At 51.1% G+C, this 14257-nt stretch overlaps 5 protein-coding genes across 5 annotated transcripts; 3 read left to right on the top strand and 2 right to left on the bottom strand.

The window, feature by feature from the left end:
• Window positions 1–1670: 1670 nt before the first annotated feature.
• On the top strand, window positions 1671–2257 carry K460DRAFT_276771 (uncharacterized protein; the record flags this gene model as incomplete). Its single annotated transcript, XM_040928137.1, has 2 exons — window positions 1671–1802; window positions 1856–2257. The coding sequence occupies 2 exons, from the start codon at window positions 1671–1673 to the stop codon at window positions 2255–2257; spliced, it is 534 nt and encodes a 177-aa protein (XP_040789534.1).
• A 693-nt stretch (window positions 2258–2950) lies between these two features.
• Window positions 2951–3852, top strand: K460DRAFT_363088 (uncharacterized protein). Its single transcript, XM_040932756.1, has 2 exons — window positions 2951–3314; window positions 3422–3852. The coding sequence occupies exons 1-2, from the start codon at window positions 3114–3116 to the stop codon at window positions 3707–3709; spliced, it is 489 nt and encodes a 162-aa protein (XP_040789533.1). The 5' UTR covers window positions 2951–3113; the 3' UTR covers window positions 3710–3852.
• Window positions 3853–4073: 221 nt separating this feature from the next.
• Window positions 4074–6339, bottom strand: K460DRAFT_402335 (glutaminase GtaA; the record flags this gene model as incomplete). The annotated part of the gene is made up of 4 exons (XM_040936519.1): window positions 4074–5549; window positions 5600–5739; window positions 5796–6091; window positions 6143–6339. 4 exons carry the CDS (start codon window positions 6337–6339, stop codon window positions 4074–4076), a joined length of 2109 nt encoding a protein of 702 aa, XP_040789532.1.
• A 1297-nt stretch (window positions 6340–7636) lies between these two features.
• Window positions 7637–10155, bottom strand: K460DRAFT_363086 (serine/threonine-protein kinase-like protein DCLK1). The gene has a single exon (XM_040932755.1). It carries the CDS (start codon window positions 9899–9901, stop codon window positions 8027–8029), a length of 1875 nt encoding a protein of 624 aa, XP_040789531.1. The 5' UTR covers window positions 9902–10155; the 3' UTR covers window positions 7637–8026.
• Window positions 10156–11754: 1599 nt separating this feature from the next.
• K460DRAFT_303964 (ARM repeat-containing protein) lies at window positions 11755–14142 on the top strand. Its single transcript, XM_040929965.1, has 7 exons — window positions 11755–11903; window positions 11961–12046; window positions 12100–12220; window positions 12275–12388; window positions 12436–12681; window positions 12731–13480; window positions 13526–14142. The coding sequence occupies exons 1-7, from the start codon at window positions 11864–11866 to the stop codon at window positions 13852–13854; spliced, it is 1686 nt and encodes a 561-aa protein (XP_040789530.1). The 5' UTR covers window positions 11755–11863; the 3' UTR covers window positions 13855–14142.
• Window positions 14143–14257: the final 115 nt, after the last annotated feature.

Genomic DNA, 14257 nt, shown 5'->3' with positions numbered 1-14257 from the left:
GGTACAGAATTTGGAACAGTCATGTTCATGGTCATATTGATTCACAAATGTGCTACGTATATGGCCTGTGCGTCCGTTCCTACACGTGGCATCTGATTGGGTACGTCAAAAGCCAATGAACAATTGCCATAGTTCGCTTACTCCGAACGGACGATAGGCCAATTGAGAGGGGGACTCACTGCTAAGACTCCAGAACGTGGGCAAGCCACGAGAAGGATGTCTTGTACCCCTTGAAATTCTTTTGTGGTCTCGGCGTGGGGCGAAACAGTCTTTCTTACACTGAAACCCTGTCTTAGTTGTGCTTCATAGTGGTATACTTAAGCTATAATGTGATAGAAGGAGTGATATCCATCAACATCAGTTCACATTCCTATCCCAATAGCAAACATTCAACAGCACTATGAGCCGTCTACGCCGCGTGTCAGACTCTCTCCGTCGCATTGCCTTCCCTCTCATCTTCAGCCACGTGTACGCCAAACTTCAGCATCACTTCCCCATGCTCTCTTCGTGTGAGACTACATTGATCGTTGGTAAGTACTACGGTCACCTCTGATACTAACTATACTTTACGACTTGCTTATTGCTTGGTTTGGTTGACTGATTTGGTATCTAGGCGAACTCGAAGACTGGGTTGACGCTCACGACACCGTCAGTCTGTACAGCTTCAAGATGGAGAATGACGAGGATAAGTGGCGGCTGGACTTTATCCGTTGGGATTCCGATCGTCGGGGGTTCCGCGTGGTGATCCAGGCAGTGGTTAGATCTGCAAACGAAGAGGACGAGAGTGAAGATGAGTCGTCTGAGGTGTGAGAGGTGGAGGAAAGTAGGGGCAGTTTTCAGTGATGGCTTGAGCCGGAGGGAACAGTGGGAAACTTGGGTGAAAATTGAGTAGAATAGATTGCGAACAGTTATGGGTTTCTCGATTGGTGTGGGAGTTATCTTGATTTCTAGACTCTATTAGACTTTATTAGACACGCAAACACCTGTAAATAAAATCTCATTCATTTTTATTCAAGAGCCACCCCAGCTCACAGTCCAAATTTGTGCCTGAGAACTTTGCGAAGAAGCGTCAAATGGGCAGGCATCTGCATGCCTATTTGTCAAGCGTCTAGATCAGATGTCGAAAATGCGGGCTACTCCTTTACTCTATCATTGTTCGAGTTCAGGTTAGACATAGTGATGAAAATGGTTCAGAAGCACAGACTAGGGACTAACTGTGAAGCTATCTTAGTCTATGGAGGTACGTCAAGAGCGGAGCGCCGACGGTCAACCATGGCCATAGAACCCGAGTAAAAATAGTTAGTTCGCTAGAAGAATTAAGACACACACCCCAGGTTTTGGTCTTTGAGGCATTGTCTGGTGAATAAAAACGTACTCTTGGAACAACGCTAAGAACGGAGCAACGTCCGACTGCTAGCGTGCACGGGCGTCAGATTGCATAGCCTCCTCTGTCTCAATGCGGCAGTCGTGTTACGACTCGACGAGCAAAAATGTGGATCACCAAGACCCCAGAATACGGAAGGAGTGCTTGGATCATGCCGTCGAGGTTTGACGTCTGCTGCTCATCTCTCTCGCAATTGCACTGCGCAACACTCGTTTCTCCCACTTCTTATACACCACCATACACATCACCCTCGCCACCGCATTGAAGAGCACCAGTCTCACTCAAAATGTTTGGAAAGACAAGCCTTCTTTTCCTCGCTGCAGCAGCAGGACTGCGCGTCGCACAAGCCGACTTCTTCGTGTATACTGAGCCGCCCATTCCAACGACTGCGATTCCTTCGTTTGCCAACCCGTCAGAAGTATACTTGCTCCTCTCCCTTCTTCTCCATGACACCCACTAACCGCACCACAGGCCTCCAGCTGGACAACGTTTGTCTTCCTCAACGCGCAAATAGCCTACGGCCGCTTCCAAAGCTCGCTGGGCCCGTCCTACAAGTCTTCCCAGTCATCCGCTGCTTCCGAAATCGCCGCCTTCGCCAGCACCGCATCAAACTACAGCATCCCAGCTGTCGTAACCGAGTCCGGCACGACGACCTTCTTCTCGCGACCAGACTGGTATACGGCGCTGCCGAGCGGCGCGCGGTCGTTCAAAGAACAGCAGGTCTCGGATCAGTTCAGTATTGTGCGGAGTATCGTTGACGCTAGCGCTTCGAGGACAGCAAGTTCGACAGCGGGCGCTGCACCGACGGCACGGGCTTGGGTAGATGCCAAGTTTGGGGCTATGGCGGCTGTTGCGGCTGCTGCGTTTCTATAAGGGTGGTCGGATATCGTATACTTTGCATATGACGATCAAAATGGAAGCGCACAAATTGAGGATTTGATGGCTCGCTTTAATGGGCCACTGGCGTTTGTCTTGGCTAGGACTATCTGGGTTTTTCTTGTATGTATAGGGATACCCATTTTCTCAACCGGTTATCCCACCTGGACAGTTTTGAGCGTCGAACAACTCTATTCACAAGCATTTTGTTGCATGTACGGATATCGCCTGTTCTAGCTCACGGTGTTACCTACGATTATTCTACAGATGTAGAGTACGAGAATTGATTGCCGAAATTGACTTCATTTTTAGATTAAGTGGTTAGTTTTCTGCTTTAAAACAGAAAAACTCCCATTTGCATCACTAGCTTCCAATATATACGTGTGAGCTGAATCTCCTGGCATACTCATCATCATCAGATTTTCTCTGGCTTCTTTTCCACCACCTCAATGAAGAGAGGGTTAGGAAATGGTTTGCTGAGAAGACTGCATTTCTTGAAGGTTTTGGGGGGTGAACGCAAATAGTCTATACGCGGAAAAATTACAAGACAGCTTATGACTATGAGTACACCACCGTAAATGGGGTGAGCGGTCCTCATGTATGACGTCAGTGGCTATCCCGCCCGCATCTCCAACCCCATGTCAGATCTCAAACGTGCCTATATATCGTGCGTGATGCACTAGCCATCACCGTTGCCCCGCTTTGAATCTGCATATTCTTACACCTCATTTTTAATGTTTATTAATCCGTTGGCCTCTCAAATACTAAACGCAGTCTCTTGTGTACTCGCTCACCTCATCATCACCGGTCGTTCTGCTCTAGGCGACTAGTCACCCGAGGGGAGTGAGTCAAGATGGGTATTCCCTACTCTCGCCAGATCAATGCCGCGTTCGAACAGGTCACCCCTCTCGTCGCCGCGGGCTTCAAAGTCCTGCGCACAACACGCGATATCTCCATCTTGCTCGCCGTTATACAAGTCCTGACTGTGTTCTTCTTGGGAATGATACTGGCCGTGCTGGTAGTACTGTGTTATTGTGTAAACCCTGACCTGGAGGTACGTTTCTCGGTGCACGGAGATGGTGTAGCCGGATACGTGAATGGGGGCAGAATTTGGAGATTCGGCAGTGAAGATGGGTGTGAGATTGTGCTAACAGGGCATAGGCTGAGAGAAAAGAAATTATTACACCATGGCTGAGGCATTTCGCTAGTATCACAGTCTGGGGTATCATCAAGAGTGTGATTACCAGTATAATCGTCTTCGGTATTGCTGGTGGGCTGCTGTGGAAACTGTTCATCGTTAAGCAGTGGGTTGCGGATGTGGAGTATGAGGGCAATGTCGATGCAGACAAAGCGCTGGAGGACCTCAATGAGGATGAGGATGTGCAAAAGAAGGCTAAAAACGGTGCGGAAGAAGCTAAGAAGGAGCAGGCAAAGGGAAAAAAGAAGTAGGTGGTGACTACGGGACTGCGGAACTGTTGAAGACAATAAAGTGATAGGTTCAAGTTAAGAATATCTACAGCAAAAGGGCTTAATAACAAGAATGGAAGTCATCATAACAGCAGCAGAGCAAACGCAGCAAAGAACGCTGTGGCTGACCATCCGCTCCCCAATCGGGTTCCTGTGCTCTTCTTGTCTCCTCCAGTCCTTCCATGAACATTATCCGTACCATTCTCCTTGTGATACTTTGTCCCATTGTTCCTTCCCAGAAGTAAGCAAAAAGTCATAAAAATATGGGATCCCTGCAAATGTCTAAAACCAAAAAAAACGAAGAGACTTTGAAAAATGCCATCGCCCGAAATAAGATCTTGGAAACTCACAATAACTTTGGTGGCGCAGTATATCCTTCCTGATCCAGAAGTAAAAGCGCGAACATGCCGCCCACAACCGGCCTAGCTTTGAACTCAATGTTAGGCGGAAAAGCACCGTCATCCGTCTTGTACAAATCGGTAAAGGGCTTGCTTGTCGGAGTCTCATTGACCCATTTCGCAAGGCTGGAGATGAACATGTCGCGCGTTTCAATGCTCGCTACTGCAGCAGAGAAGATTTCCCAGTCAGCCTTGGTGTACCCGTTTCGCGTATCGAGCGGGACGCCGTAGTTCTGTTTGATAGTGGGGTAGAAGTTGGACTGAATGTCGTAGACTTCCTGTGAAACGAGCTTTAGGTCAAGAAGCCTGTCGTTGTAAAGGTTGTACAGGAGCCCGTGTGTGCTGTCGTTGTTGTAGGTGAGAACGGAATGTTGCGGATCCGCCCCCTTGTTGATGCCTAGTGCTTCCCACTTAGTGATGTAGTCGTGGGCGATGGTCGTGTAGTTGTCTGCGTCGGCGGTTTCGCCAATGATCTTGGACATTTGCGACATGGCTTCGATACCAATGATGCCCTTCAATGCAAGATTCGTTTGGTTGACGAGATGCCCGGCAAAGTCATCAGTCGACAATTGCTCAGCCGGCAAGAGACTATCCTGCACAAGGTATTCGGCCCATTGCTTGAGGATGGAATAGTGATCCTTGATGTAATCCGTGTTACCGGAGCGCTGGACGTAAGAGAGAACCATGACCATGTGGTTACCACACTCTTCTAGGGGCATCGCCTCATCTTTCCCATCTGTATGGCCAGTCGCGTTGGGATAGTGCGTCCCAAGGTCGTGGCTCGCATATTTGTTTGGATAATGTCCGCTTTCTTGGTTCTCAAAGTGGGGATCCAGGAGCAATTTGATCAACTCGGGGTTGGTGTAAAAGAAGATTGGCGAGGCTGGATAGATGACATCGATGGTTTGAGTGTTACCGTTTGAAGAAATCTCCTTAAAGAAGAGGTAATGCTTGTCTCCAGTACCGACTAGTTGCGTCGCTCCAAAGGCTTGGCGCGCAGCTAGGGTCGTGAGGATGGCGTAGTCATCACCTGCAACCGTCTTGGAATCTTTAGAGATTTTGTCGTCCAGCTCAGTCGAGAGCTTACCATATCCGGAGTAGTCTTTATGGAAGAAGGACAGGGCTGCAACGTCGTCGTTGAAGTAGCTATTCCAAAGTGAAGGTAGTGTCGTCAAGCCATTAGCACCGAGGAACTGAGCTGCATCGTCTTGACACAGACCGATCGTGAACAGATTTGATTTCGCCTTGGTGCCCACAGAGCCGAGATCCATTGCATAGCCAAAGACAGGCCATTTATCGTTGATGGCGCGGAACGAGGCATCTTTGGCGTTGTCAAGCTTCCCGGTTTTGTTGAAAGCCCCACGGACGTCACCGTCCATTCCAGACTTGTATGTAAGGCCATCAACTGCGTCGGTAGCGTAGTACTGACCTGATTAGTAGAGTGCTAGGAGCCAAGTATATGGGATGCACTAACAATGTTGCCCCATTGTGCTCGGTCATTGAATTCGGTGAAGGCTTGTTGTTTCTGCTTCCAGACTTTGTGGTAGTAGATGCCATCAAGACTGGTGCCAAAGGCCCATTCTACCTTGGCTGCGACATCGCCAGACGCCCACTCTATGCTAGTTTTAGCTAAAAAATTCATCTCGACACAAGCGAGCATAGGGACATACCGGCACTAATGTCGGTATAGACTTGAACATCGTGGTCTGAGCCATCCAAAGACGAGACTTCAACATTCATATACGAGAAGATCAACGATTGGCGCTTCAAGTCATTTGGAGTGAGCGGCGACAGGAAGGTAACCTTTACTTGAACCTTGCCGTCCGCTGCGATTGTGAAGATGCTCCTGGTCGAAGTGTATTCAAACGAAGTTTGGTTGGCGGTCGGAAGGCCCTTCGGTGCTCCCATCCAGACGAGTGTCTTGCCATCCACACGAACTAGACCAGTCCATCCTAGCCATTGCCCCCTGTTGATGTCAGCCTAAATCTATCGGCCTCTTCCGTCAGAGGCTTCCTACGTGTAGAAAGACGGCCATTGCCCGGGCAGATATCCTCCATTACCTCCACTGCTACCGGCAGGAAGCCAGATGTTGAGGTAAGGGTTTTTGACAGCAAGGGGCAACGATGGTGGGCGCGCTGGAGTGAATGTAGAGCCCGACTGCGCAGCAGACGTTGCAATAAGGGCGCTCAGCGCAACCAAGAATGGAAAACGCATCGTTGGCGATGGAGATATTGGCGTGAGGGTGGCTGCGAACGGGTGCTGACCCACGACTCTGGGAGACTATATGCAGATCGAGGAGTTGTCATTTTGTAAATGTCAGATCGTGCTCATTATGGCTAGGCCCGGACACTACGCCATGATGGGGGCGGAAAGCCACCACGAGATTGAGGAGCATCTAGCTTCGACTACGGCGTTCCCCTGTAAATCGTGCGCCCAAGATCACAATGTCCAAGCTCTATTAGACTCATCGCGTGCTCGCACTTGTATTGGTCTACGTGTGATGGGTTTGAGGACCTGAAAAAATGAGTTTGTGTGCGTTGTTGCCATGACAGTTTGATCGATGACGGTTCTAAGTGGCAAAGGACAGCATGCGGCCTAGAGGATATACTCCTAAATCCCAGTCAAGCCACAGGCACGGCTCGACGGTAGGCCCGGAGGCATAAGCGCCAAGTTCCCGGGCGCCAAAGCCTTACCTTCACTTGATACCAAGCTAGCATCCGATGTCGAGTGAGCCTGACCGTAGGATTCCAAGACCAAGATATCACGCAGGTCGATGCGTCGTAATTGGGAACCGGAGACAAGACACATCTCCATAGATAATACCTTGAGTTGGCATTGACAGTATAAATCTGAGATTAATGGGGCTCGAGCGCGTGCGCAGCGGCACGCCTAACAAGCGTACTTTATAGCTGCAGGCTGGGCTGTGCATGAGTCGAGCATTCGGAACAAGGCGCTGGCTGGGCTGTCGATCTTTGAAACTTGAATCTCCTTTTGCCCAAAATATCAAAAGTCGCGTCAACAGCTCTCCACGTTGCGCGCTGAAACGTTGCATCGTCTTGTGGACGGGGCGATGTTTGCTGATATCTTTGCACGACGCGCTCATGACCCTCGTGTGCGGTGCTGAAGAAGGACGAAGCACGAGCTGCTATTGTTTGAATCGAGATTCCATAAGCCTTGCACTCACTCATGTTATGACCTTGTACGGAGCGTGCTGGCGGTGAGGAGACCGCATGGAGACAAAAGGGGGCCATCCGACTGGCAGGGTTAGGGATGCACATGGGATATAGAACGGAAGGAGGCACAAGAGACGCATGCGCATATACGAACGTACGTCCGGGATGGCATATGGGGAGGACAAGAAGGGAAGGATTTGTGTGGATGCGGGTAAGATGTTCGATGGATGCGGGGTCTTGGAAGTGTGGGCCAGTCCCAATTTGAAAAGTGACCTGTTCGAGCTACCGACAGTTCGTCACGTGTGAACCGTGAGAGGTTCTAGTTAGAGAAACCTGATAACACGCGCGTCAGGTAGTAGTGATGCTAATACGGCTAGCATTATCGCGCAAAGGCAAGAAAATGCTGATTAACTAATATAGTACGGCGTCTACAGTACAATGCATCATAAGACCGTCCCCACCATCGACATCGACGTCGACCTAGCCTCATGACCTGAACGCCAAACAAAAGCAAGAACCAACGGACTAAGCGGAATGACCAAAGCGGGGTATACAAGAACTAGTAGGAAAGACCAAATCGCAAAATGCTGAACGTCGAAACGTGCCGGGATCGAAAAAAGTAAAGTAATCAACGATGAATGATGCAAACAGGGTATCCAGAAATGGGATGGAGTCCGACCCATCCAAAGCGAAGCACAAACCAAGCGGTATCACCAACTTCGACCTTATTATGAAGCAAGCCAAGCACGAGAGACGTTCTCGTAGTGCTGCTCGCAGTCGCGCAGCCATGCACACTCCAGGATGTCGTGCACGTTCCAACGCTTCGAGACATCCAGCTCGAGACATCCTCTGACCACGGCTAAAACATCATCTACACTGCCCTCCTGGACAGCCTCTGCGCTGCGAACAAGTTCCTCGTTCCACTCCCCTTTTTGTATCTTCTCTGTTGTCTTGATGTCCAGCCCATCATTGAATGGCAAGGTGGCGGTAAGCAGTGCGAAAAGAACTACCCCGAATGACCAGATATCTGCTGCTGGAGAGAAGAGGGGGCTAGCAGCATTGAAAAGCTCGGGGGCCGCATATTGTAAACTGCCTGCGACAGACGTGCTAGTATCTGCAGGTCCGATATTCTGATTCACGCCGATTGAATGTGGCTCCGGGCCATCGCGTTGGTCGCTAATAATGAAGTCTGCCATGCCAAAATCGCAGAGAAGAACGTCGCCACCGTCGCGCTCGGCATTCGGTACAGTCATGTCGAGCAGAACGTTTTCGAGCTTGATGTCACGGTGGACGACCTGCACGTCGTTGTGAAGGTACCGCATCGCTGAAGCTAGTTGGTACGTGTAACGCTTCACGATATGCTCTGGCAATCCGGTCTTCTTCAGACGGCGTGTGTCGCGAACAAGGTCGAACAGCGTTCCGCCTTTGTTTAGCTTGGTGATGCAGAAGGTAGCAAAATCCGTCGTGTACACTCTGAGAAGAGGAAGAATGTACGGATGTCTTAAGAAGCGCCAGATTTCCACCTCATGATCGAATTGCGTCTGAATTTGCTCGTTTTCAAGCTCCGACTTTTCCGTCTGCAATTTGCGTACGATTTTGACGGCGTTGACGACAGGCTTTCCATCCTCCATGCTCGTGACTTCCTTGACAATGCTGAACCCACCGTAGCCGATCTGCTTGCCGATAATGTACTCGCTATCATAGCCGATGCCTTGACCTTCGTCATCTGGCTCACTTGGCTTGATCGGGGCTTCGGAGGCCTTGAAACGCGCGAGGAAAGAAGCAGCGGGGGACATGGACGACAGAGAGCGGCCAGAGCGTCCAGACGACCGACGACTCACCCTGCGTAGACCCCCATCCTCGCCTACCTCAGATCGATAGCTCTTAGTTCTGGGGGGCCCACTGCGCCGCGGTGAAAAGAGTGGAAACTCGATAGGCGAGGTGGCGGGTAGTGGAGAGAGCATGTACTCGGAAGGCGTCTCCAGCGGGGTTTGCGCCTCGTCTAAAGGAGGAGATGCGGTAGTCTCAGACGTCAACGATGCGACCTGATCGCTGTATTCCGGGTCCTTGGCGAGGTCGTCGACAGTTGTCTGCAGAAGCGGATACCTCGATTCGCCAACACGATGCTGAAAATGCCGGCGCGCGCCATAGGTCATCTCCAAGTATTCCTGATCAGAATAGCTACCACTTTCGGAGGGTTGCGAATGCGACTGCCGCGGTGGTTTCGGAATAGGAACTTCGAGACCAAGTCTTTTTCCATCCTCGAGACTAACTTCTTTGTTGAAGCTTATTGACATTGTCCGCCTCTTGAATTGTAATTCGATATCCTCCCCTTCGCTCCGGCTACTTGCGACGGAGCCGTCATACGAGCCGGTGGGCCCATTGCCGCCATTCTGGTTGCACTTTGTGGTTGTACCGTCGGGGATATTCTGCGGCTCTACCCCAGCAAGTTGAGCAGTTAGTTGCGATTGAGCATGGCCATTCTCTAAGGATTCTTTACGTGGTATGGACGCGAAGGACGAGGCGAAGGGCTTATGCGGCGCCGAGGTATCGAGCTTGAGCTTCTGGAAAGTGTGTGAGGATTTCGATGAAGTTGGGGCCATTAAACCGGCTGACGGTGAATGCAGACCTCCAACAGCGACGGCGTCGAGAGTAATAGGCGTCGGCGGTCGTGGGGGTGCGGCGCGCGAAGGTTTGCAAAGCAGGTCGTTTGGTAAATTAGGTAGGTAAGCGAGGCGAGCGAGCGGAGCGAACCACGGGTGTACTACTTCCGGCCACGCCCGAAGCAACGACCTCGGGAAGCGCCTACCGAGAATCTGTATCGATTGGAGCGTGGCAGGGTCTCAGTTGTTGCGTTGGCCGGAGAATAAATAAAAAAGAGATGAAGGACAGCAACGGCGCCTTTGTTTGACAAAAGATGGCTTTGAAGACTTGGGATTTGCAACCGGCAGAACGGTAGCGTGGGGGACCAATACAGCGGGGTGGTGTAGCGTGGCCTTGGGCGCCTATAGGGTAATCAGGCGGCATAATGACTGGACGTGTGCTGGAGAAGAGGTTTGGGAACATGACGTATGGCGCCTTTCTAGTGGCGGGCGTCGGCCTGTTCCTGCAAAACATATTAGTCTGCTTATTCCATGTGACCTTGCTGCGCGACGGATTGGTCGGCGCGTTGGGCATCGTCGCACCGAAAGACAATACCAACGGTCCTGCGCCAACGTGACCCCGAACTCACCCTTGGATCTCTCTCTATTGCCCAAATTTCCTTTAACGTTGCGTAGTGCGTGATGAAGTGGCCACGGTTGAGAAAAAAAGATCCACGTAGGTGAGGTGCCTGCGGACCCGACTGGTGGTAGTCCAATATTCGACTCGCCATTTGGTACTAATGGTCCATTATCTTGTGTTCTACAGACTATTGTTGTGACTGAATGGCAGGGGTAGCCGTGGGCCTCGATGCCTTCGCAGACCCCAGTTTGGAGAGCCTGAAAGGGGAGCCATGGGCCTGAGAGTTTCGTAGGCATTTGAGGTAGTGGACTCGTCCAGAAGAGCGCCACAACGGGTCGGACCGATGTGAGATGGTGAAGAACAGAAACTAGATCGTCGAGCAAACCATTTCTAGGTGACGGAGCTAGCGTATCGCGTCATCCGCTGAGCTCATGCGACCCCAGTAACGTCGAGGCGCTCTAGATGAGTACAACTGCATTGCACAGCACCATACTTTTCAGGAAATGATACGATAGTTGGGAGCCAAAGACAAGTTTGTGGGAACATCACACTGTAAGAAGAGCCCGAGACACATCCCTGTGCCATGCACCCTCAGCCTTCAAGACCCGTTTGTAATGCTGCCTTTGTCCTTTGCCAATCTTTGTACCCTCTGGAGGTTGTTATACGCCTAGCTGCCCATCTGCTTCACGCAATGTCTCAGCATAGCCCTAAAGATCTGTCGACATCCAGGCCAGTGGTAACTTGGCCTACCAGTCGGTCGTCCTTTGTCACATCGCCAATGAGCAAACATCATAGTACCTCAAGCATACATCTAGCGCGTGTCGTACCGAAAGAATGGTATTGGGTTTGTGTTTCCAGCAACTTGGCACCTAGTTTTCATAACGTAGAGGGGTATCATTCTCGGCTATCTAGACCAACAGTCGAACGCGACCAAATGTGTTGTTCTGTCTAATCTTGGAAAGACTGGACTCGAGAGCCATGTTCGATGGAGAGACTGATCGAGGACATTTTGATCTCGCAAGACACGGGCGATCCAAATTACCCTGCTTGATTGATAGCGCTGAGCTCGAGTAAGGACGTGCCGTTTGTGGAGTGAAGCATACGAACCGCGCTAATGCTGGTGATGAAAAGAACGAGCTTTTCGGAAAAGGCTTGAAGTTCAACGCTGTCATGCACGGACCACCTCCAATGCAAGCATCCAAGCTCGAAGCCCATCGTGCCGCGAGACTCTTCATCCGTCACCGCCACGGCTCGCATCCAGCCCTTCACCATATCTACCTCCATCTGTAGCCCTCTCTTGCACAAGCTGCAGACTCGATACCGTCCGTCGGCGCCCAGACGCCATGGGACTCAGCAAGTTCTTCGCAAGCTGCTGCGGGTTAGGTGAATCGCTCCACCACAACATCTCTTGTTCTGCGTGACTAACTTCATCCTCTATAGGACGCTCAAGAGATAGCATCTACGACCCAGTGCTAGCAGATAGCGAGCGGGAAGCCGTCGCCGACCTTTTGAACTTCCTAGAGAATGTACCGCTCCCATTTATCCCCACCATGCATCGACCAACGCTGACCTCCTCTAGCGAGGCGAAACCGACTTCTTCTCCGGCGACCCCTTACGCGCGTTAAGTACCCTCGTATACTCAGACAATATCGATTTGCAGCGGTCAGCGAGCTTGACGTTCGCCGAGATCACAGAGAGAGGTACAAGGTCCCGCTCGTATATGTCTGCACGGAACCTAACAACGCATGGTATAGATGTCAGAGAAGTCGACCGCGACACTCTAGAGCCTATTCTGTTCTTACTCCAAAATCCGGATATTGAGGTGCAGCGTGCGGCGAGTGCGGCGCTGGGCAACTTGGCCGTAAACAGTATGTGCATACTATAACAAATAGAAGCCGCTACTGACAACCCACAGCGGAGAACAAGGTTGCCATTGTCGCGCTGGGAGGGCTTGCGCCATTGATCAAGCAAATGAACTCGCCCAACGTCGAGGTACAATGTAACGCTGTCGGGTGCATCACGAACCTCGCAACCCACGAGGACAACAAGGCCAAGATAGCTCGTTCGGGAGCACTACAGCCCCTCACACGGCTGGCAAAGTCCAAGGACATGCGTGTACAGAGAAATGCAACCGGCGCGCTCCTCAACATGACACACTCAGGTATAGACGGTCCACAACGTTTATGTGAGATATGCTGACATGCCGCCAGATGATAACCGCCAACAACTTGTCAACGCTGGCGCTATTCCCGTCCTCGTCCAACTGCTCTCCTCTTCTGATGTCGACGTTCAATACTACTGCACAACCGCACTCAGTAACATTGCCGTCGATGCAAGCAACCGAGCTAAGCTGGCCCAAACGGAGGGTCGGTTGGTGGGGTCATTGGTGCACCTCATGGAGTCCTCCTCGCCCAAGGTCCAATGTCAGGCAGCACTTGCTCTCCGCAATCTCGCTTCCGACGAACGCTACCAGCTGGAGATTGTGCGCGCTCGCGGGTTGCCATCTCTCCTCCGCCTTCTGCAGTCGTCCTACCTTCCCCTTATCCTCTCCGCCGTCGCATGCATACGAAACATCTCCATCCACCCCGCAAACGAATCCCCAATCATCGAAGCTGGCTTTCTTCGGCCCCTGGTAGACCTGCTTGGCTCTACTGACAATGACGAGATCCAATGTCATGCCATCTCCACTCTTCGCAACCTCGCGGCAAGCTCGGACAAGAACAAGCAACTAGTTTTGGAGGCAGGTGCTGTACAAAAATGCAAGCAACTCGTGCTTAACGTGCGGCTACCCGTGCAGTCGGAAATGACTGCTGCGATCGCTGTCCTTGCCTTGAGCGAGGAGTTGAAGCCTCATCTACTCAATCTTGGAGTTTTCGATGTCCTGATACCCCTCACAGAGTCCGACAGCATTGAAGTGCAAGGGAACAGTGCAGCTGCATTGGGCAACTTGTCATCAAAGGGTAGGTCAGTTCCAAGTATGCAGTGACTCTAGCTAACTCTTGCAGTGGGTGACTATACCATCTTTATCCAGAACTGGACGGAACCCGCAGGTGGCATTCATGGCTACCTCCGCCGCTTTTTGGCCAGCGGGGACCCTACCTTCCAGCACATCGCCATCTGGACCCTCCTACAACTTATCGAGTCTGAAGATTCGCAACTGATTGAGCACATCGGCAAGTCGCACGAAATCGTTCAGATGGTGACCGAGATTGCCGAGCGCAACATCGAATCAGATGACGAGGACAACGAAGAAGGCGAGGGTGAGGTTGTCACGCTTGCCCGCAGGTGCCTCGAACTTTTGGGCAAGAATCCCAAGACCCTTGTTGAAGGGTAAACCGTTGAATCGCTTTTTATACCCAGCTTTATGGACTATTCCTCTCGTTTTTCTCTATTGTTTTCTTGCTTATGCGTCCATGTCACATATTGTTCTGGACAACATGCATTTGCATGTTTTGGGGTCGCTGGCGTTCAGGACTACACTATTTCATTTATCTCCAGCGAGCATTGGCAAAGCGGGCTTCCTTACTATTAGCATATCACTTTTGTTACCCGCCACTCTTACTCGGAGTGCTTTCGATACGGGTGAATTTGTAATTGATCGAGTTGGATGATAGCTTCTCCCATTGGGTTTATTGGGAAGCTCCTAGTTGAAATGAAATGACACCGCATGTATTAGAAACACTTGGACAACCCGCATAGAATTGTTAGTCTGAGAAAGCTAAATCGTTCAGGTAGCG

Source organism: Cucurbitaria berberidis (assembly GCF_010015615.1).
Source record: "Cucurbitaria berberidis CBS 394.84 unplaced genomic scaffold K460scaffold_2, whole genome shotgun sequence".
In the NCBI taxonomy this organism is placed as follows: domain Eukaryota; kingdom Fungi; phylum Ascomycota; class Dothideomycetes; order Pleosporales; family Cucurbitariaceae; genus Cucurbitaria; species Cucurbitaria berberidis.
This window is presented reverse-complemented; position numbering and strand designations above follow the sequence as displayed.